At 39.9% G+C, this 25,023-nt stretch overlaps 1 protein-coding gene and 1 long non-coding RNA gene across 16 annotated transcripts in view; one reads left to right on the top strand and one right to left on the bottom strand.

The window, feature by feature from the left end:
* Window positions 1-25,023, bottom strand: part of LOC107272984 (tropomodulin) — a 48,360-nt gene that overhangs the window by 16,619 nt on the left and 6,718 nt on the right. For 10 of the 14 annotated variants that reach the window (XM_025090120.1, XM_025090114.1, XM_015750736.2 and 7 more), the window contains exons 2-3: window positions 294-446; window positions 51-218 (exon numbers count right to left, since the gene is read on the bottom strand). In XM_025090120.1, coding sequence (XP_024945888.1) covers window positions 51-218; window positions 294-446 — 321 coding nt within the window. Of the gene's footprint in view, window positions 1-50; window positions 219-293; window positions 447-6,829; window positions 7,154-15,324; window positions 15,762-15,972; window positions 16,184-25,023 lie in introns of those variants that run through there. The other 4 variants (XM_025090140.1, XM_025090142.1, XM_025090145.1 and 1 more) reach the window with 4 other exon arrangements.
* On the top strand, window positions 18,917-24,237 carry LOC107273036. 2 transcript variants are annotated; one of them, XR_001539120.2, is made up of 3 exons: window positions 18,917-20,243; window positions 20,303-21,450; window positions 21,625-24,237. It is a non-coding gene; the product is annotated as an uncharacterized LOC107273036 (long non-coding RNA). The 2 variants fall into 2 exon arrangements; XR_003061364.1 differs by having other exon boundaries at window positions 20,303-22,053; window positions 22,255-24,237.

Below are 25,023 nucleotides of genomic sequence, written 5' to 3'. Positions count from 1 at the left end.
TTGAAATGAAAAATCACACGCGTTATTTATATGAGGAATTGGATGCTTACTTTTTTACCACGGACAACGCCTGGTACATAAGGCTTCAGTTCTGGAATATCAGGTGTCTCCAGAGCCTGTTTGTTGATGTGATCAATAAGTTTCTTGCGGTTGAGCGGTCCCGTGGGATCCTTGTCGCACTCATAGCTGCAACGCTGTGATGGTGGCATGAAACTGTCCTGAGAAAATAATTAATTTGCTTTATAGTATTTTATATATAGTATGCAGTCGCTGAGAGTTATAATTATACTTACATCAGGATCAACTTCTTTGGCTAGTATGTTGATCTCTTCAGGAGAAAGTTGAGAAAGTAACTCATCAACATCAACATCGTCATACTCGCTCAAATCTTTGCCATATAGCTTAGCTGCAGTTGTCATGGTGGTTGTTTTCGTTGATGCTGATGTCTGAAAATCACGAGACATACGCCGATCTGTTAACAATTCCCAGGCAATGGATTGTCGACGAGACATTTTGGTGCAGGTGATATCAGATTATACAACAGTCAAATATTGTCCAATACACAAATATTTTTAACAAATTACAAAAAATATAATAATGTCATTGAGAGTATTGAATTACGTAAGATTTACTACTCCAGATACGATACCAAGGCCTGTTAAATTATAACTATTTATTCCAGTAATTTCATAATTTTTTAGGCCATAATTAATAGTACTGTTTGAATAAATATAAAGTTCCTCGAAATAGTAATATCCATATATCCACATATGTAGAAAATCAAATTGAATTTCTCTCTTTTATTAATTTAATTAATCATTTATAATAGTATTCAATCTTTTACATTCACTGATTTACAAATTTTTACATATATTACATATGTAATAAATGTATTTCATGTTTAACCACGAGCGTTAAAGCACTCACTACCCGTTCCCAAGTATAGAACATTTAGGCAAATAATAAGCACTGATCTTATTTAGTCTGGGACACAGTATATCTTAATATTAGACTTTAGAGAATTAAAGAGAACAATGAATTATCCGGTGCTTTTGTTGTCACAGAGAAGACGTTCATTTTCCACACAAATGAAAAAAAAAGTCAGAAAACAAAAAGAACAAAACTGAAATTGGAAAAAAGGCATTAATTCGCAACTACCGTCAACGCATTTTACTCAAAACAAAAGTGCAAAGAAATTCTATGTGACAAGCTAGACGCTACGGTCTCTGAAAATTCAATATTTCCACGAAAATGAGCATCCTCAATGCAAAGAAAGCTCGTAATCGACTGATGGACGAGTGAGCGATTGGAAATTAAATTCGGCAAACTTCCAAAGCGGCTGATGCCCTCTGACCTGAATAATTTGGGATTGATTTTCATTGACAACTTGTTTGCCAAATTGACAACCTACGCAACATCAGAGTCACTAAGAAATTAATCGTGCCTTAGCTAATTGGCCTTTAATTAAACATGTATTAATCTACCTTTATGGTATCCCCTGAAAATGTGATTCTCCCAGCTACAAATCTTGTCAAAACCTTTGAAATTAAAAACCTCACCCACTTTTTATCACAGACACACACTTTACTGACCAGTTCACGAATGCGGCAGCGCCCTTTACAAGCCTATACTATATTCACGATAAGATTGTGAATCCTGACAACCGCACACTGTCAGAGCTTATCTTTTTTGTATAAATTCTATTAACGTTATCGAGATAACCTTTGCGTCCTATCTAATTGATAGTTCGATTGGCCGAGATACGTCTAATTATCCTCAATCTAATCTATAACTTCACTGTAAGATTCTTCAAGTAATGTCGTATCGTTCACTGAAGTATTATAATAAACGTGGTATAGGCTCATGGTATAGGCTTAGCCTATAGAAAATGTCGGCAGAGTACTTGCCTTGCGCAGATTTAACGCCGTTAGCACGCATGGCGGTTCATTTGAAAACACGATTATCGCTTATGAAATTTCTTCACCAGTAATTGTACAATAAACGGTAAGAAGTTAGTATTATTATGTTACTCGCCAAAATTTATTATTGAAATATTCATTCGTACGGTTTGTTTCCCGCCAAAAGTTTGACAGCAGGTTGCAATACCGCAGCATGGCTTTTCTATTTTTAAATTCATTTCTCAACGCGTACATACAGCTCCGTACTTCGGAATATTACAGCTGTTAGACATGGTTTGGAACTTTGTTTGTCTATACACTTTTTTTTGCAGTATAAATTGAAAATTACGGTAGAACAACTAAATTTTAATATTATCAGAATTGTATATGTGATTGTAGCAGATACATTGACCGCTTGACAGACGAAGCCAACAAATCGACGGCCATTTTGCTCTTTCTTCCCCTTTAATTAATCAGTGAAAGCGTTAAGGAAACAGGAGTTTTAATTGCTATTTTGAATCTCATATCACGAAAATCATAAATATTACACAGAATGAATGCATTGTTTTTATCGCAGTGTAGTGCACGCATATTTCTGTAAATTCTACAATTACTGACAAGGATTTTGAAAAGAAATGATTGAGAATTAAAGGCATGCGATGCGTACAATATTTTGGCGCATAAAAATATTATGTAAGTAATAGTACACCTTGCAAAAATTTGCATGCACTACGTTTATATATAAATTGAATACGTATTAATAATATATTCTTATAAATAACAATATTTCAATATGACATTAGGATTTACTCTCTAGTCCCTTTAAAGAGATACCCACATCATTCTATTTCAATGGCACAAAACAGCTGATGCAAAATTGTGAAAATAGTTATCTATATTTAACTTAATTATCCTCTAGTATCTAAAACAGTTAAGCAAATACTCTTTAAACACCTACGCAAGTATTATCCTCCGATATAATTAAATATTAAAAAATTACATTTCACGACGAGAATATGAAAGAATTAAAAAACTAAGGTAATCATACAATCCTTAAATTTTTCCGTTGTTGTGCCAACAAAAAATAAACAAACATCAACGAGCACTCATCAGCACTCCATATCCAAGTTGCCTAAAACATTCGATTTGCAAAAAAGCTAAGCATTATTATCATCCATAATTTGAACGTCCTATTCGTTATTTAAGACGCCAATTGTGTAAAATTTCGATATCTATATAATATATATATACTGCCTATATGTACTACAGAACCGACGGTCGATAACGCATTTACAGGACGTACACAAGTGACGCCAATAAAGCAAGCGTCAAAATTCCAAATTACAATATCGCCTCGTCTTATCCAGATAACGGTCAAGATCAGTGTGAATAAAGGGCAGGAAGTGGCCAATCCAAAAAATGGCAGACTTCTCGCGGTAACGCAGTTTTGATTAGAGTCCCTCGGGCGGTAGCGCTAGCGGCGACAGGAACAGAAATAGCTGAGGCCTCCTCGCAGGCTGGCATCCTCCCAACGGGCTATACTTGGACATCCCTGCGCCATGATTATTTATAGTGAGCACGAGCGCGGCCACTGGCCTTCTCGCGAACTAACTAGCCGGTACCAACTAAGATCTGCCGCCCGTGACCTAGGCCCGTATTAATAATGACTACTCGACTCAGGAGCAAAGCTTTCTTTTCTCAAATTAATTTACTCCCTCAAGCGCTCATAAAACGAATCCTAGCACCAACCAACGTAACGAACGTTTACGCTTACAATGAATCAGACGAATACTTGGAAAGCGACAAATTGGCTGACAATAAGTATAATACAAAAAAGTTAGTACTGTAGCATTCATTATTCTTTTTAATATTGCTAATGCTGCTTTGTAGAATTTTATCGTACACACATGACGTGTATATATTAACGTATACGATGACATGAATCGGTTAAAATAATGGCATGCTAGACAAGTACTTGTTAGAATTACTATCAAAATTTTTCGCGAAACTGCCTATACGTTTTATCCATCTACAAACATAATTGTGATCGTTATTTATTATCCGAACTCTATTCAACGTGGTTACCAAGGGATTTAATTATCGAATAAAATTTTCTATATATTTGTAAAACTGCGCGAGCAGTTGCGTCTATCTTCTAATAATATCAGTAACCAAAACAAAGCGTTTGTTTTCCAAGTTGCAAACGACGCAGTGGGACGTCGTGGAAAAATCCAATAAAAATTCGATCGTTGTAACGCTATTAGCTCATCCACAGAACCCTGATCCATCCGTCAGAAAAAAAGGTAAGAAAATAGAAAAAAAAATTAAAAAGAAAAGATGACACGAGCGTTATGGCGTCTGATGGGACGAGCAACAGGCGTGCGAATTGCGAGTCGAAGAATCTTAAACTTGCGTGGCGAACGCGGAGGCGTGTGATTAAAATAAAATTGGCGTTGTTGGTACAGTCGCTTGTGATGGCAGCCAAGCAACAACGGCAAAGTCCCGGACGTCCAAAGAAAGAGAATTAAAAGACTTGTCCGGCCGCCCATAAAAGATGGAATATATTTAGAGCGTTCTCATTCATTTCTCTACGGGACGCCGCTCTTCCCGTTGACTTTTATCCTTTTACCTCTATTTTGCGGTTCTCCTACGAGAACCGTTACCAGATAACATCCCATCTAGAACCGATAAAACCATCCTTGGTATCTTTATATGCATACACATGTATATCCAGTATAAACAACCCTTCGAAATTCAAAGAAAAGCCGCCACTTTAACCCAATGCTAATCGCTTAGTACAAACTAAGAAAAATTAAGTTTCACTCCATATTATACAATAACATAGTCATATCGCCCCCTAAAATATACTAATATACGTATGCATTGAATATTAGTATTGCGTTCGTCGGTATGTAAATTATTGCCATAATCTTCATGTATCTTACAATTCAAAAATTCAATACTCAATAATAGCCCGGCAGATGGGTTATTTTCAAGGAACGATCCGGAATAAATGCGGGAAGTTTGGACCGGAATTCGAACCGGCGACTTTTCGATTACCGGTCGACTGCTCTGACTACTGAGCTACGGCAGGTACTTGCCACACTTTTCCGACTCGGTCCTACTAACGAAAATTTATTTTCGTTACAACTCGAATTTCGAATTTTTTTACGTCCGAAACTGAAACCTCATTTTTCTCCAACATAGGTCGATGGTTCCCACAAATATGCATAGAATATATTTTATCTAGATATTGGTACTGCTCCCAAGATTCGTCTGACTGCAAACCCATAAAGCCTCTGTTAGTATTCGAGGTCACACGGTAATTCCTGTCCCTCTGATCTCTCCCATCTGCATATTAGAAACTGACGTTCCACTACTGGGACACAACTGCGAGTTAATCAGACGCACTTGCTTATCCGATGACATACTGACTTACGATGAATGAGTAAAGACGTACGCTGTAATACCTGGAGTCGATTACCAGCAGCTGGACCATTAATGCACCTTATGGCATTACGCAATGGTTGGTACCTACTTCAGGATAACGGTAATGATCTTCCCAACCGCTACTTATTTATTATGTATGTAGCCGTTACTTACGCATAGTGTAATGCACTTACTAACCTGCATGGATGCAGCCGAGATACGCATCATCAATTTACGATTGACCCCATTTGCATTACGCAGTTTACATTTTTTCAACTGTTAAATAAGCAATCCTTATTGTTTACGCGCTTGTACATTCGTGTTAACTTCGACGGGTGAACTGGTTACTTTTCAGACTTATCGATAGCAGACTCGTAAGCTGCTGAGAGATACTTGTGGACCGTAGTGATTATTAAAAAAAAAAAATCATTTGAATTTTTTTGTGAATATTAAAACGGAAATTTAATTTATTTGAAATCTTTCATGGTTTGATTATATACTGCGGAATAGCATTTTGCGCAAATATTATTGTTACTTGGACCAAATGATTATGCAAGTTACGTGTTACTTGACAATGGTTCATAAGGTTCCTCGACCATTTAAGGATTGAAGTTCCGATCTTGATCAATTCTGATTTCACTTATACGCTTCCTTTCACTTCTAACGCCATCGGCAATATTCATCACGATCCTACTCCATGTTTTACCTGGATTGCATTTAATGAAAAATCAAGAAAAAAAATCACTTTTATCAATTTCACTGATTCAGGGAATATTTTACTTATTGGTTGTACTATATAGATCAACGATTGGGAAAGTGTAATAGAGGCAATGTACCCGAGACTGGGTCATTATGTCAAACGTGCTGATCGGTATCAACTAAAATCGAGCGGAACCGGCGTGACCAATCTTATTCTCGGATTGGCAGTACCTATACAGAAGGAAAGACACGGCACGCTTTCCCATCAATTTAATCGTAGAGTGGATAACGCCAAAATTGCTTAATGACGAAAGTCAAAATTGCTTTTGAAACAAAATCTTTCCACAATAAATTAAAGTCAATTTTCGTAAATTCCGTTTAAGTACTAATCGACAACGTCTAAATAAAAACTTCTTATAACTCTAAATTTCAAAACCCTGTTCAGGTCTTGGCACGAGGCGCGAAGCAGGGCAGCCAAATATGGGGAGTTAAAGAATTTGAAAGTATCTATCGAATACGTAGTTACTCCAGTTCCAAAGTTCCAATTATCAAATACACCAACTCGAATTCAAACAGAACTCAAACTTCGTATCTATAAACATAATTTATGTACCATAAGACTTTACGTTCCCTGTGAATTTGCAAATTTAATCTCGCGCTCACGTATCGATCGTAGAAGCACGTGCGAGGCCGGAAACGTGAAGTCACGCTTAAGGCAGGTCAGTGATCAGAAATATTATATCTCAGTATACATACTATGTTATTTAATCTTATGTCTCTATATACATTTACAAGATATTTACCTTGAAAATATGTACTTTTTAGTTTTACGTAAACACCACAATTGTTCAGGTTGTTGTACGTAAATACCGTAACAAATTTTTCAACCCAAGACTTTATACGTAAAACAGGAGCCAATTGTTTTGCACGTAAGAAAAGGTATTACGGCGTGAAAACCGAACGCGTTAAATGTAAAAGAAACACTGCGACGAAGGATAGCACAAGTTCGAAGGTGAAACTGCTGGAGCGAATGGCACTAAACAACTGAGTGTTATGCTGGAAGTCGCGGAGAGTAGCGTACGAGGAGTGGTATTGTAAAGCGTGACAGTGGGGACGATGGGAACGAACAACTCGTGACTACGTTCAAGTCTATTTTATCATAGATCAAATGACCAGTCTACTAACGATATGTTAATTCTTGAAAGCCAAAGGTCAATAATCAATATCGTCGTAACGATAAGCTGTATTGAACGATTCTAGGATATAGGAAAATTCCAGTGTAATTAATTGTGAAACGTGGATAGAATATTATGAGCCTGCCCTGCCGTCTGATGAGATCATGCGAGACCACACTGCGAGGATGATATCACTTTGAAAACCGTGGCAATATTTATTTGCTCTTGTCAAAAGACACGACGTTCTACGGGAGATAGGAGATAGTCTTGGCGATGGAGTAACATTGGCTGCCGGTCCGTGATTCATGAATGGAGAATGATGAGTTAAGAAATCTTTATGTTTTTCAGTCGAAGGCTGTTGCAGGTATGCAGACACTTGAGCATGGGAAATATTTAAAGAATGTTTTGTTTTTAATAAAATGTGAAATTTCGTGGTATCCGGTGAAAAGGAAAATCTGGAGAAACTTGAAAGAGCAAAAAATAGGATATATTCCTGAGTAACTTCCCACGCGAGTTTCACCGTGAGAGTTTAGCATGGAAGAAACAGAACACGTATACTCTATACGCGCTAACAACAATTGCCTACATTGGGTCGGATAACGTGGCTAATTACCAACCGGAGCAGTGAGAATTTACCGATTGGGGTCGGAATAATTTACAGAGTCGAAATCGATAATTTTTATCTTATCTCGATAAGACGCAAAGTTTGTTATTATAATTTCGCGATACGCGATCCTTAATAATAGCATAATGTAAAATTAACCGCGGTACAAATATAATTCTGAGGCGAATGGTAGCCGTGACATTTACATTGCTGCCTGCGTCCAATAAGGGCCATTTTAAAATCAAGGAAGAACGTTCTCGTGATTAAAAAACGATAATTCTAGTATCAGTAAGAATACTGAAAATTTGAATAATTGATAAGAAAAAACTAATTAAATTATTTAATCGATTACATTATTTTACGTGTAATTGTACAAAGGTACCTATACTGTCGATTTGCCTGTCACTTTGGTTCCCACACGTGTCGGTAGAGACGTTGACCAAGCTAGCGTGACGAAACATAACAATTCACGCACACAGTACTAGGGACTTTCATAAATATTCGCCAATATCGTGTCATTGTAGTAATGCAAAGAAGAAGAGTTTATATCGGATTATAAAATACCGTACAGCCTCCGTGGATCAGCACGTCAGAAAGTAGGTGGATTCTTGTCATGTCAGACAGAAGGTAACTGCTACAACAGATTTTAGCAACTCTAAGAATTTCGTAATGTATCTACATGCATATATATAGAATTTGACACTATTTTCATAGGACATCTGGATCCACATGTATCATCCTACGTTTGCAATATCCACGTGGCTCGCGAAACGCTTTATCGTCGCTTTGCTCCAGTTTTCAGGGCTAAATCACAAATTAGTACCGCCTTCCGCCCACTCCCGTGTTCAAGGATGCGATCTCAGCGTGCCGGATAAAGTCATTACGGACGCTAGATCCAATATTATTCGTGGGATGCAAATGAAAAAAAAAAAAGAGTAATCTAGAACATACGATACGTGAACCGGATAGAAATAAAAATTTAAAATTATGCACCGATATAACATATAGATTCTATTTAAATAACAGCTATATATATCTATATCCAATGTGTACATCCAACAATAAGACTAAGATCGCATAGATCCTGATTCAGCTCTTACTGACCTTTGTCAACGGAGTCCAAGTATTTCGAACCCGCTCCGTAAATAGGTGGCTTGGCGGCCATTACGGGAATTCTAATTTTTGCCCACGATTTCAAATTCGCATACCAAGCAATGAAAACACTTTTCTTTCTTCTTATTAAAACGAACCCATCGGCGTTGTTGTTGTGAACTCTCCCTAAGGATCATACAGTAATCCCAAGCGTCCCGTCCTTCCTCTCTGGATCCTTTGTTAATCTCAAGTCACCTTCTATTTTTATCCTCCAACAGCGAGGGGGAATTTCTTCTCTTTGTTGCGATTAATATGCAAGGTGTCTCCGCTTTCCATGTATCACGTTGCGGAATGACGAATGCCCAAGACAAAGGGGTCGTAGAAAATTCAAGGGACGTCACAGACTTTGTTCCAAGCGATGCGTCGCTCCTTACACGAGCTCTCGTGTTTCTCTTTCTTTTCCATCATCCTTTATACATAACCCTTAGCGAGCACGCATCGACAATAACGTTACGACTTTGTAATCGGCAATTAAATCGTACGTGTTTCTTGGTGGACATAAGACATTCTATGGACATACGAACAGCCGGAACGTATTTGAAATCTTAGGAATACCAATTACGACAGTTATACGTCATGAGAGAGACGAGTCAATATCAGTAGTGAAAAATTGAGCGAGCATGAAAAACGATGGTATTGATAAAATTTTGTATTCGTAAAAACAGTCCTGATATAATAAGCAATTTTTTGACGTAATATTAAAAGTATTTTTTTTTCTTGGTGCAACAGATTTATTTTTACATTTCCACGTCAAAGACGTGCAGACGTCAGAGGATGGGAGTGTTTTCAAAATTGTTGATAGATGTGTATATAAACAATATATAAATATAATATAACAATAATATTTATTTTTATTTATTTCCAAAAAATCTTATTACGCGATACAAGTGAAATCGGAAATGTTCATGTAAAATATTTCAAGCCAATTTCCATGCTGTCGAGCTAGCTGAAAGCTGCAACGAAGCGCGACTGCGTAAAGTTTAAGGCACGTACACAGCTGTGCTTTAATGTTCAGCTATACTTAGGCCGAATTGACATGTGCGATTATTTACGTGCCACTCAACCCAGATCGGCAAAACTTTTGAGTTTCGGATAGACTCCGATGTCAGCGACCTCACAGTCTAGAGTTCTCGACCGCACCAGGTGAAATTTTAATTTTATACAAAGTCCTAGTGGCGAATGCGTGACTTTGTAATCAATTACGTAATTCACGTGGGGAATTATAATCTTTGTTATTTTCTTTTCGTGTCCACCGGTATATTACTCAACGGTGACATCTCAATTATCCATCTGACATCGTAAAACGAAAAACCACAATGGCCGACAAGGTCGGGTACATTCTGAAAATATGCTGGTGAATCGATCAGCCAGTTGGAAATAGCGCAGTGGTTTAAGTGTATTTTTGTAAATAGCCACGCACGCACGAACGTCCTCACGAGGTTTGCACGCGTGTGCGTTTCGTGCGCGAATACACGGGTTAAAATGAAAAGACGAATAATCGAATAACCGCAACACATTTCTCCATTGCTAAGTGTAAATAAAGTTTAAATCAGGGCGCATGCGCACAGGCACGTATTTATGTAGTCACGCAACTCGATATTTAGAAATATCGAAAAACTAACAAAATGCCCTCGGCGTCTCTTTCTATTACCCAGCTGTCTGTCTACCTGCGATGAAAGTATTAAACTCTATGGTAATCAAAGCTTTTGACTATGAAAATATACAAGTGATTCACTGCCACGTGTCTTCCTATTAAATCCAAGGCCTGCGAAAGCTACCGCTTGTTCACGTACATCGTGATACCAGATTCCCTATGGTGCTTCACTTTCTACATGTCCCAGGAAAGTCCCTGCGGGGATCATTAGAGTCAGGCTTTCAGAGTGACTTCTCTCGTCTCTTGGGACTGCTAAAGTATCCCGAGGGAGCGAGAACAGCTATTCGTCTGTCGTGAGATCCCATTTAAATAATCCCAGTCTCTTTGACACGGAATTCGGGCACACCCGGTAGCTTGGTAATTGCCACTTCTTGGAGCACACTTCAAAGTGTGCTGCAAGATCATTCAGCGAAGCTGATAAGGTTCCGTGCCCCCTTGCCCTCTCCAGACGACGTTTCAGAAAGAATAAAGGCTTCGTCATGATAAAAAAAATATCTCAACAATCGATATCATTTATACTCCATCCAAACGATACTGATAATAATTATGAATAAAGAAGAAAATTTCAAAGTCGATCTTCACTTTCACTGATTATTTCACCGGCTGAGTTCAGTGGGTAGAAAATTCGAGGGCGTTCCTGGCAGCTGTACTTTCATTCTCTGAATTCACATCGAAGTCAGAGTATACATACTAACTGGTCACGTGTTTGTTTAAGAAAGATAATTTATTTACACGCTACGCGGATCAACGTCCTCAGCCAGGAGCCAATGCCTTAGACCCATCATAGACTGGTCCATGATAAATTTTCAAAATCATACAGCATCTCACAAACTAAGAAAATCCCTTAGCCAACGTTCATCTTACGCATAGATATCGCTTGAGTTTTATGAATTAGTTGTTTTACAAATTATAGATAGTCCAGGAATAAAGAACCGTGTCACCAGTACAGGTCGTCGTACCTTGGCCTAGCGAATAAAGTCCCTAGAACCGGACTAGGAAGCATTGAGCGCTTCGGGTCAAGTATTGCAACGCGTTTAACCGAAGCTCGCAATATATTTAGTTTCACAGGATGGCTCGGCCGAAGTCAGTAGAATTATTTCCCGGAAGTGGAACGTTAGCCGTATGTTATCAGCAGAAGAGTCGACACGTTAAATCCTCAACGGGCGGTCTTTTACAGGCACTGAACCACGCCTGGAAAATAAATCGATAGACTCCACTCCGGGACAGCCTTTGAGGTCGTTGCGAAACATCCTTCACTTTGGATCTTGCTTGCTTGTCTGCGTCTATCTAGCAACACATCTATCCTTTACCGGGGAATCTCATAAAAGTCGTGCTCAATGCTACAAGATGAAGCAAAAGGATGCGCCAGGCGCAATTTATCGTTTCGCAAGATCAGCCGCTACCGCAATGGCCCTTCTGTCTTGTACGTTCTATAGGAATCAATGAATACCAAATTCGCATACGGAAAGAGATCTCATTCTTGAATTTTTTTTCTCGCGTTCTACCACAGCATCCAAGTGGGTCGAAACATTTTGACAAGGATCATCATGCGTGTCGAATATGTGGTAACATATGCACTATCTCGAAATCGTCGAGGCGCTCAAGTAGCGATTTCGACACGTGACCTATGGATTTAAATATTGCTTGTGAAATCAACGACTGAAATTCGTGCACTTGGATACTTTTTTTTATAAAATTTTTCAAAACTAGCTATAGCAGTGCTTATAGATTTTTTACGGTAAAAGTACGCGATAATTATATAGGATATTTGGCTTGAAAGAGTATGAGAAATTTTCAGACACGTGGAACATGTATTGCGTAAAGACAGTTTATTGATCGTAATTGTTACAAGGCGTTAATTACTGTCATGAGAATGCATCGAATGCATCATCAGCAGGTACTGGATGCTACGTGCCAAATTTCGATGAGAACTTTGCCAAACGGCATAAACTTTCTCGTTCAACATGTATCACAGATACTGGCAATGCAGTTAAGCATTAATCTAACTTGATAGCGAAAAATTGGCGAGAACTCGAAGAATAATATTATTGCGAGCAATTGGTCGATTAACAATATAAATGCGGAATCTATGATTTCCGACAGATCGGACCGTCACGGTAGGATATCTCGAACGTTACACTCACCTGCCCTAGACGTTCGCCCTAACCCACGAAATTTTCCACTCCACTTCGACGTTACTGTCGCTATTTATGTCCGGGTGAATGACGCGAAGCTTTTTCGTAAACATGGAAAACCTGCGAATAACGGTGCAACGACAAGAGCGTCATCCGTTTGCAGCGTCGCGACGCGAAACGTCGACGATAGTAATAACCCCTAGGAAACAGCTGTTCCTCTTTACAAGTGTCCCTTTATAAGAGAGAGGTACACGTAGAATTTGCAATCGGCCAAAATTCCTAACGGGTGACCTTGGTGTTTATCATTGAGAGTTACGGCGCATCTGCTTCGAATAACGAAATTCCAAGGTGTAGGAAACGTGGAAATTTTTCGCAAGTCTCAGATCACGAGGAAAATTATATTTCAAATGAGCTTGGTAGACGTGCATTTAGCGTTGTAAGAACTATAGGTTATACGTTGAGCAACTTTAATTTAATACAATTTAGTTCCGTTTATTAAAATTTTCGTCCCACCAGTCACTGAAATAATTATATTTAGCTTGCACGGCCCTGAATTCAAAATGTGCTGCGTCGATTAATAAGCGTTTCGTTATGTAGCGGAGCGTAGAATATGTCGCGAAATGAAAACTGGCACGTTCAGCAGAACTAATGCGATTAGGATCTCGAGTCATGACTGCCAAATGCTTCCTGACATGCACTTTGTATTGGGCTATGTAGTCGGAATCCATAAAGTCGTTTTAGCCTTTAAAGCTTTGCCAAGCATAAAGACGCACTTTATACTGCGCTCCGCGAGCACATAAGTGATCTGTTAGGATCTGAATGACAGGAATGAGATTTGACTTGTCAATTTGATGATCCGTCTGTCAGATAACGATTACAGAACTGACGCTAAGCAATTTATCGATACGAACAGTCAGTGTGGAAAGGCTGAAGTTTCTTGCAATGTTTACGATTCACTTTCGCGTTTATCGCAATGTAGTTCAGAATCAGCCTTGAGTCCTGGCAACGATTCTATACGTATATTTCACGTAGCATCCTTGGTACGCCACATTGCTTCATCTATTCATAGCTGGAAAAGCTTCGTACTTGGACACCCGTCGAGCTTTCTAGGAACAAAGAAATTTTGCTGGCCGATGCAAATTTTTCATCTCTTTCACATTTTCGAATAGCCTCAAAGAATTTCGTCAAGGCAGTTATTCAAGAATATCGGCGACTCGCGTATTTCGCGCCATTGATATTGCAAACGGCCTTAGCGAAGACGCGAACGTGGCTTCTGACAGTTTTTTTCTTTCACAGCCATCAGTGATAATGGAGATGTTATTTTTAAAGATGGAACGCTCTTTCGTATCTATACACGTGAACATGATTTATTATTATTGCACGAGTAGTGTTTTCAGCTTACAATTTTTTTTTTTCTTTTAAAAATTTAATCGTGCTCTTACACAAGTGGCAATTTTGGACTGCACGTGCGAACGAGACGGAGGATTTGCGGTTTCTGAAAGTCAACCAATCATCTTGTACAAACCCATCGGCTAAGAATAGGTCATAGATATTCGTCGATGTCAGCTTTGATAAACAGTGCAAGCAGACTGAATCATTTCTTGAGAATTCGTCACGTAATTCTGTGGGTTTAGGTAAACGGACCAAGAATCTAGAGGGGAGGAAGGAAATTTTTGGCGTGGCTCGCGTCACGTTTTCAACCATGGACAGGTACTTATTCACCCAACTGTGAACTGCGTCACGTGACATTCGAGCATTGACAAAAGAATTCCTGCCAAAATATCTGAATAAAGGAAAATTTACAGCATTCGAAAAAACTTCACGTTCATTTTTAAAATTTAGTTAATTTACATTCAGTGATCCGTATATACAGTCGTAACATAACCTCAAACACGTAACATTCAAAAGTTTTACACTAGTAAAATAAAATGACGCATAGACAAGTGAAACTAAAAATCTTAACGTCAGCCATGCTATTAGTATAAAATATCTGATGCCAAAATTCTGAGCTTATAAAAGAAACCAACTCAGTTCTAGGAGAATATATCGACTGGGCGGATTCAAGGAGGATATGGCGGGCGGGTGTGAATCAACGCGTTATTTTCGAAAATACCTCGAGACGGTCGAAGAGCATACATACCCTGACGTTAAACCAGTCAGGGGTACCAGCGTTGCGAAAGAAAAGAAAAAAGAATTCTTACTCAAGTGACTTTCCATCGAACTTTGAGTAGAGGGGAAAAAAACGAAGAATTGAAAAATGAACGAAAATTGAAAATTCGCAAGTGTAACTAAGCACTCAGTTTGACAATGGGATGCGTCACTTCTTTGTAAACCATCCAAATCGCTGTTCGTGTTTAACAAACTTACGAATATTCAAACTTTGAAAAACGGACCTAGCCCAGTGGCTGATGTCATCCATCAATTTCAGACATATTCTTTTGTCTCGATAAAAAAGAAACATACCAGAGACAGTAAGCGGCTGTGATAGCATATTAAATTTAGGATTCGCCGTTTGTATGTATTCTTATAATTTCTCTAGGTTGGCTATACTGACTCTGACAAAGGGACGACCTCTCACCTCTCGCCTGGTAGTCTTGGTGGTTGTCCTGGTAGTTTTTCGCGTGGTCTTTGACGCCAGGTTCTCATGGGGTGAGTCCCAGTCCTGGAAGACTTCAGTAGTCGCCATCGCTATCCTTTTTTGGGTCTCTTGCTGATGATGTCCTCTTTAAAGTTTTGACGTTCGCGGGCAGATACGCCGTCCACTTCGTTGCTTTTCGTACTCTTAAAGGTCACATGGAAGTTCTCAACTGGACGATGAACTTTAACCCTGCACCGGTACTGCACGCATCTCGCTTCTTTCCCAAGAAGCCACGTTAATTTTGACCGAATGATCACTATTTATTTCCCTCTCTTTCTCCCTCGCTCTGAAATTCTCGTTGCACAATCACCTTGATTGTACCTTTGCAGGGTTAATACCATTGACCTATGCCAGGACTTGTGCATGACTCCATGACGCTTAAAGAGTTCAAAAAATATATAGCCAGATAAGGGATACAAAATTGTATAAAATAAATATTTTATTTAAGTCAATCTGAGACCCTTCATTACTACACAGCAATACTATTCGTTAAATGAAGTGACTGAACAATCCCAAGCGTCCCCAAGTCCAAGTGGATACAGTGAAAACTGTCAGGTACAAGTGGCTGGCATAGAATGTTTGAATTACCAAATACAAATAGTCGACTTTGCACAGTTATCACAGGATGCTGTTTCAATCACAGTTGTTTTCTCACGAATGCCGCGTTATCGCGATAATCCCGCGTGGTTACCGTTATTCGAGAACTGGGATCGTGGTCCCAGCTATTCCAAAAAATATCCCACGTCCCGTAGCCCCGTGTGCGTGGAGTGCGAGGTGGGCCTCGCGCGACTGAGGTGGCAAGAAGACATCGCAGCCGAAGCGGGCCGGCGCCCCGTCAGTCCAATTCCAGAAATACGGAGAAATAAATATAATTAGGATAGGGATGGGGATGAGCAGGAGAGTTCAGCTCGTACGTTCCACCAGTCCTATGCTAGAATACACCTAGAGAGACACCTATAGTATTTTGAGTCGGACGTTTTTTTTTTTAAATTTGATTTTTATCATTGATCTTTAATACTTTTTACACAAAATTCTTCTCGAAAAAATCTTTGTCAGCTCCATCCACAAAATGGTGGCTCTTTACGAGACTAACTTTAGACGCGTCTCTCATTGATGTCTCGTTTAATTAGGGAACGGCCGACGGTTATCGATGAGTTTGGACGACGCGTGCGGCGTTGATGGTCGCATGCATTAGCTGGAGCGACGTCGAGAACTGGCTGAGTTTACAAATCGAGGAATCAGATCCAAGAGATCCGGGCTGTTCATAGTGGCTTATATACGTCATACTCAATAGGATTGCTAGAACGAGCATTCTCTATTTCAAGAAGGGACGCTCCTTAGAAATCCCAGAGAGATACAAGAGACATGCTCGAGCTGTAAGATATTTTCGAAAACATTGACAAAAAAAAATTGCAAATTTTATCGCGTAAACCGACAAACCCAGCGAAACACGTAAGCGGACCCACGTTTCCTCGATACCCTCAGACTATTTATCGCAGTGGATTTAAATAAAATGCCTTTGTTCCGATCGTAAATGTCCACGTTGAATCAGTCGTTCGTTTCTCGAATAACTTTTCGTAAAGAGTGCCAGAGATTTTCTAGAGACAACCCCAACAATTTTCAATACACTAATCCGTATATCATATCCCGTGACAGATACAGTCACCCATACCGTCGATGGTCCTTGTAAGCGTAAATCAAGAAAATCAGTCAGTAGATCAATGACGTCACGGATATTAGAAAAAACACAATGTTATGTTTTATCGAACGTCCAGCCACGATACAAAAATAGTTAATTTTTTTCCGGCGCTTGGTGTTTCCGTTCCTAATGACTTGGGACTTCTATATCTTTCATCGGTCCTGTCGACACCTTCAAGTCTAGCGAGACCAGCGACTCGCGACATATGTATGTAAATCTTTAGCTCGTACCCTATACCTACCATCAGTAAAAATTGCGTAATATTTGGAATAAACCACGTTACTCCGATGCTGGCCTAGTGTAGAACTTTTTTAAAAATATATATCCGCAACTGGGACGACTCTCTTAATATGGATCACCGTATGCGTTATTTTCCTAGCCGATCGGCACTTCTCCCGATTCGCCATTACCCAAGCTCAAAATAAAACGCTCACGCGCCTTCGGCAGCCTCTGCTCCTCTGTCGAAGTACCTGAAATAAAGCGAAGACGTTCTTGCTCATTTTACATCTCGCGGACTAGCTGCTCGTCTCTTCGAAGCTTTGACTTTCGCTTTAACGTAATTCTCGTTGCGAACGGAGCTTACAGCTTTCTACTAGAATATACAAGTAAACTGTTTACAGACTGAGCGAGTCTGCGGTCGACCGTATGTGCACACGGGTGTGCACGCGTCTTCAAGTAGAAGTAGAACACTAATAATCAGCGTGATAAGTGTTCCCCGAAATAGAAAAGCTCCCTTGCAACGTGGACGAAACAAGAAGGCATGGAAGTTCAGTAATTATAATCTATGGTAGCGTTAATGTCACTACCATGTAATATATGGTACGGTCCATGACTGTGACTACGGAACAAATAAAATTTCCAAATCGACTATGCAGACATCTGCTTAAACCGGTTTGACTTTTTGTGTTGTTTTCGTGTGGCCGGGTGCGCTTTCCGTCCACGATAAAGTACCATGCCGATGAATGCAATAATTGTAAGGAAGTTCCAGCGTGGGTATTGCCGCCAGGGCATGTTTACTGTATATCCAGGTACACAAATCGGCTTAGAAATGCCGGTACTGGTATTACTGAGGATATTGACACATTGAAGGCGGGAGTCGTAGTACTACGATTTATCTCGACTGTAGCTTAAAGGCGGGAGTTTAGTGTTTAGTACTTTTTTAATATTTCTTGTAGTTTTTAAAGTTTAAATAAACTTTTTTAGGTCTAACTTTTTTTATGATTACACAAAATATCGCACGCTCTAGGACGAAAAACGGGGCGGTCGCCGCGTTACCTAGCATACTTTCGTCAAGATCCCCCGCCTTTAATGTGTTAATGCGACTTTCGATGAGATTTCTGACTGTTTCGCTCCTTTCTGCGCTTGCGCATTGGGTTCTAAACGTATGGAACGTATAAAGTATTTCACCATATTTGGACTACTGTACCTGGCAAAATATCGAAAATAGGTTGGGTTATGTTCCATCTGTCAAAATTTGACATTTCGAACCGACTATTGTAGTTACTCCCAGTTAGTGACGTGAATAAGTGATACGAGCTAATATATCGGTTTCAAAATTCGCTTTTTGTATTTGACAGTCAACTCGTCAAGAAAAATTCGAGATAAATATTCGTTATCACATTCTTGACTGGCACAGCTTCTGTGCACGCGACCGAGTCTCAACATTTTTCTATTCGAAACCGGAAGTTCGTTTGATGATGCCATTTGAAAGCTATTAGAAGTCCGGGATACGAGTGAGAATCTCGAGTCTCGACATTTCAATACAATAGAATCGAGACTTCGACTCGCTGTTAAATTCGAGAATTAGAAGAAAATATGGCTTTATTCGTGGCATTTAATTTTCTTTTTTCATTCTCTGTCAAATTTGATAAGTGAATCTCAAAACCGGTATATCTTTAGCTCGGATCGTTTGCCCCAATAACTAATGGAGAATTAAACGAAAATACATGCTTTGTCATACCTATAGGTTCTTCTGTGACAAAACTGTCGGCTCGTAAAAGCTCAGGAAATGCATGCTTTTTTCACGACGCTCCGTTAAGCCCAGCGTCACTCACGAAAACAATGGGACGTACACTGGCTATTTACGTCGTGACGGGAATGACAAATAAATGCAGCGACCATTGAATCGACATGCTATTCGTATTATGGTTAATCCCTCCGTTCTATTTTAGAAATACGGAAAAGCCCCGGTATTACGGATATTCAGACGCAAATAAATATTTCACGCTGTGACCCTCCACCAGAGTAAACGATCTGCGCTGCAGCTCGATGCATAAATACGGAATGAGCCATGAGGACAGTGTCAATTACGCCGAGATACGGCAATTAACTAGTCCTCGGCGGGCTTCTAATTTCCAATTAGCGTAATTGAAACCCACTTTGTTAGTCCGAGCAGGGATCCAACGTGCCTAATATAATAAGCTAGCAAATAGCTCAAAACGACGTTTGCACATGCATGAATCGATGCTTTTAAAAAAATTGAAGAAATAAACATTACCGTGTAGAAATCTTGGAACAGATTGTTCAAGTAAAAAATTTAAATCAAGCTATCTGGGTAAACGTTACTATTTTTGTTAATCCTAAGTATAAATGTAGGCATGATAAAGGTACTTGGGTAATTTTGAGCTTCGTTATGCAATTTGCAGTTTATAAATTCATTCTAAATTTTGCGTCCTTGGTTTTCGTCTCATGAACGTCATCGTGACGAACTACGTGCGAGCTACTCGTGGCGTCACAGCTAAACGTCGTCACGTGGTGGCCTTAGGTACGTGTACCTATCTACAGCTGCAAGCTGCAGCCAAGTGGCGAACAATTTTATTCGTGCTAGTAACTTTCGCTTAACGACTCATTTGCTGCGGATCGGCCGCGGCCAGTATTAGTAACCCTGCACTGATGATAGTAGCGCGTTGCAAACAACCTTGCGAACAATGTATCGTACAGGCTGTAAATCGCGAAGTTCATCGCCTTGCTAATTATACCATGTTGACAAGTATTCATATGCTGCACTGACAGCTATGCCTGATACAGATATTACTATAAGATCACAAAGTTGCATTATAATCGAACGTAGTAAGAAGCAGAGTTATATAATAATGTATAATAAAATTATTAGACGGGGTATCTAAAAAATATTACGTAGAATAAGGCAAGAATATTCATGGTAAATTTATATAAGTTTAATTAAAAATTTTTATTTACTTTTACCATTTTGTGTGGCAGGTACTTCGGATCGTTTGCGATTTTGCACAATTCTCCAGCCTACCTTACCGACCGCTTAGTAGAAATTTCATTATGACAATCGAGGACCAGTCGAGGCCTGAGCTAGTCCTGAACTGGCCCAGGTGGGACCTGGACAAGCCCTGGACTTGCCTAAGCACATTTCTGCCAGAGGATGATATACCGGCCTTGTGGAGCCCGTGAATGCGTAAAGTCAAACGAAACTGAAGATACGGAATCCGCGTGCGAAAAGTGTCCACAGAATTTCTCTAACTTAGCCACGTATCGTCTAGGAAGTGTGTTTGTTTGCGAACGCAGAAATAATATTTGGCACAGCGAGCCTTCCGTTTATATAAGAGTTTGCAGATAACCGCGCTCTTCCCTTGTTGCTGTAAAATCCTCAAATTTCTGCTTCGTCCTTTTCCCTTTCTTACGGCTCGCCATTAATTTTCACGCCTACGAAAAAGCCTTGCGAAATTCAATTGCTGACGGCGCTTTCAGCAGTTCACGTCTCGATTGTGTCTTGAGAAAATCGCGCAATCAGGTCTACGTCTGTTTTCGTGACAATTATGGGCGTGAGATGATGGAGTAAATAATGGAGGAGGAGGATGATGCTGATGACGATTACTATGACGAAGAATTGTACGATCCAGGAAAAATACGATCAAGTTTGCCGCTGGCTAACACTTCCGTCATTCTATTCACGGATACACAGATTCGATAGTGGCTACAGAGACATCGTGAATTCTCAAAAGTCCCCGGGAGTTGCTTGGGTCTTAGCGGACAACGTGGCCTGGCAGGTGCGACGAGACGGAACCAGAAGACGTCGTATCGTCAACCAGCCGGGGCGAGCAGTCGAGGTTCTGGAGACGCATGATTTAACGTTCTCTTCCCAGAAGTGATTTACTGTGGGCAAATAGAAGCATCCCCGTCGCAGCCAAAACCCCCACGATTCAGCATCTCTACGGTTATATAGAATGATAAAAGGGGATGCTGGCTCTGATGCTTCGCGACAGATTTATCGCCTTTGTTTACCAAAAGATGGGGTCACGCTTCATCCCTGATGATTTGCTGTGTCTTAATGTGAAGATTCATGACTATTCGTAGCAAGCTTCTAGACGAGCAACGGCCCGTTTACATGCACCAAGAAGGTAAAGTTACAAGGGATACCATATAATTATCTTTGAATGATCAACAATTACAAGGTAAGAGTATAACCGGCGTTTATTCGTCGTTATTGATAGTTGTAATATGCATTATATATCCTAGTAGACGACGATGTAGACGTTGGATCATTTACAAAGAACAGTTCCTTATGTTTATAGTAGGTGGCAGCACTAGGTGGCGTAGTTTCCTACAAACTGGCCGAGTGTGAAGCTCGTCGAGTCTAGAGTTCGCTAGCGCATCCGACAGATGGGGCACGAAAGATTCTCGCATTCTGCCAATCGTGAACGTAATATTTTACCCAACAATAATTGTACTTTCCATCATTAATATTTTTAATTTTAAAAACTCCCTCATCTTACAGCACCCTGGCATCTTGGCATCCATGTACGTACATAAATACATATGTTCCATTTTTAAGGGTCATCGCCTTGCAACTTACCATATAAAAAAATCCCCAGAATATTACACTCACTGTATATCCAATGACCGTAATATGTTCAGAGGAGAAGTGAACGACACGATGATTTCGGAATCGTTAACACCGCAACAAAAGTTATATATATCAAAGCTTTACGATCAGCCGACCGGTAATAAAATTTCTATCAATACGAACAGCGTGAAAAGCGTTTATAGGCGAGATATCACATTTGCGAAGGTCTTGTTGCCCCTAACCAGTAGTCCAGCTCTATAAGTTCCAAAGTGTATGATAATAAATTGCATGCCGAGAGTCACGAGTCTCCGAATGCTGCGTTGTTATTTTCGTAAAGTCTAACTCTCATGATCAATAGGTATTTTCGAAGGACACGTGGTAATGCCAATCTGCACTGCTGCCTAAGTAGACATCCGGTGAGGAATCAGCAAGCAGCTATAATATTCCAGAAAGCCCGAGATATTTTTCACAAGATAAATGGGAACGAGTGGAAGAAGTCTCACGTAATTTTTCCACAATTTTTCGAAAAAGCTTACTTTACCTCTATCGAGACCGGCGTGTTAAGTGAATTGGTAATTAAAAAATCCGAAAAGTACATAAATTGCATGACATTTACGTTCTAAACAATTCGCCATTGCTTTAGTGAAATATTGGCTGTCCGTGTAAGCGTTTATTTTTTACACGTTATTACTTGTCAGTATCTTACGCTGGCAGCTGTGTAACATAAGCTCCCGCTGCTAAGTAATAAATGAAAGCTTCGTCTTAGGCGTTAAATTGAATTACCGATCAAATTTAGTAGCAAATAAATTAAACGTATACTATTACCAGTATTCTGCCATCTAGGTACGATATACTTAACCAACAGCTTACTGCTTCCGGAATGTTAAATATTGAACGAGCTTTGCCAGATGCTTCGAGCATCATTCTATTTAATTCTTCTGCCAGTTATCAAAGACAGACTATAGCAACTTACATCAGTCGTGTTCAAGGAACCCACTGTACGAAGCGTAAGCTCGGAAGCTTTGTATCTTGAAAAATATATTTACTAATCAGGGATACTTGAGGTGTCAATGTGTTTATGCAACGTAGACGTTGAATCAAATCCCAATACATATAACGTCGCATCCATTTTTTTAAATTGAACAAGCTCATTCTACATTTTGAAATAACCCTTCTACACTCAGTTCGTATTCCTGGAGCATCGTCGGATTAATTAAATGATCTCGCAGCTGATTAAAAGTCTTTCTACAATGTTTACCGACAAGTCGTTGAAAAAAAATCATTCAACGTTAAAACCATCGGCGAAACTATAACACTCGTGTTTATCGTCTAGGGTGGAGAAGGTGTTGCCCAACATTGCACGGAAGCCGTGCATCACCAGCTGCGTTCTTCATTTCACTCATCTTCACTATACCTCTCTATCCACTTCCCCAACGTGGGCGGATGCACCGTCATGGATAAAACTCAAAACTTTCCACGAATGCTGCAACCGTACGAAAAAAACTTCTAGCCACTTGGTATTTTTACTTCTCGTGAGATCAGCAGCTTCAGTCAGGCTTTCTTTTTACGACTAGACTTGCTCATGGTATTAAATATTTTTTTCATTTTTTCAAACACACACACTAAAGTGTATAGTGGGTCTCGGACTCAGACCTTCCCCAACGGACCTTCGATTTTCTGAGGTTGCCCAATCGGTTCCACGTGCTCGTATTCATGCACAGTTAATAATATATGAAGCTTGGATGCAGGAACGTTTACATGGGCGTTCCGACAAAGTGTTCAGCGCGACGTATGGAAACGAACGTCGACGCCGACGTTGTCCACCACCGGTAACAAGAATATTGCCCCAGAGATGCTTCTCGCTCGAATACATGTAACAGGGCGTAACCTGGCTACCCTCCCCGACGTCTGACGTCTTCGCGAGTCCGGGAGCTTTTACGAATCTCAAATAAGCGTGAGTATGTTTTGCAAGAGGACCATTCAGCCTCGGGATTATGACGCATTTCTATCAATGAGAATTATTACTAGATCCACGTCGCATTTCTGAATTTCCACTCTACGTCATCATGCACGACTAGCTGGGCTTGGGCCGTGATTGGCGTAAAGCTCAGGCTGACGATTACAAGGTTTAGTGAATGAACAGTCACGAGGTCCACGTGTCCGGCAAAGACAGCCTTTGTGTATTTAGCTGTTGTGTCACGAGAAGGTTACAAAAAGGATTTCAAAAGTCAAAGCACCCGCGTAGACGTCTCGGACACTTCTAGAGCAACCAGGAAGAGCCGGACACTCGTTATATTAAAAATATGTACAGCCAGACTCGAAATGGCGTGAGGCTTTTATTTTAAGCAACCTCACGCTGTTTTCTACCGGGCAATGAGAGCAGTCGTCTTTGCCATTGACATAGACACGTGCTTAATAGCTTACCAAGAGGTGGACGAACCCCCTTTCTTACAAAACGCTCTGATATAATCGACCGTGTGGCCTTCGCGATATTTTCAAGATTAAGAGGAAAAAAGATTGACAAATTTCTCGTTAATCAGAACTGTCCCAGTGCCGTCACCAAACACATTTTCAACCCGAATTCTTGGGCGCTTTGTCATACCTCGTTGACCTGTCATTGGTTACGGAGACGCAGCGGCTGCCAAGGAAATTCCACGAGATATTTCGACGCTTTTGTTCTTTCCTCGAGAATTCTCCGTTTAAGGGTATGGAAAGAGCAGGACAATATTTTGAAAAATAAATCTTTCGTTAAACTCATTTGCATTATCGGTATAGGTAGTGTTTTAACGTACTGCTCGTACAATTGAAATTACTCTTCGATCGGATTATACCGATTCGATCGAACGCAATTCAAAAAGTGGACGCGGTTACCACCCACAGCTATAACCGTCCACGTAGGTGGGAAGCGACCTACATTTAAATATCCAGTAGAAATAGAATTACGTACTTTCCTTTAAATTGTATATTGTTGATAAGAGCTTTCATGCTATACTACGTGTGACGTAATATAGCAAGGCTACAGTATATAAACATTGTATGCATATCAGAAGTACTTTCTTGTCTTAAAACGAAGTTTGGCTGCACATCGGAATTAGACTAGAAGGATAATGCCGCGGGTCAAGCCAAG

Source organism: Cephus cinctus, unplaced genomic scaffold (genome assembly GCF_000341935.2).
Source record: "Cephus cinctus unplaced genomic scaffold, Ccin1 Ccin1_scaffold0087, whole genome shotgun sequence".
NCBI lineage: Eukaryota > Metazoa > Arthropoda > Insecta > Hymenoptera > Cephidae > Cephus > Cephus cinctus.
The sequence above is the reverse complement of the archived record's forward strand: the minus strand, read 5'-3'. Positions and strand labels throughout refer to the sequence as shown.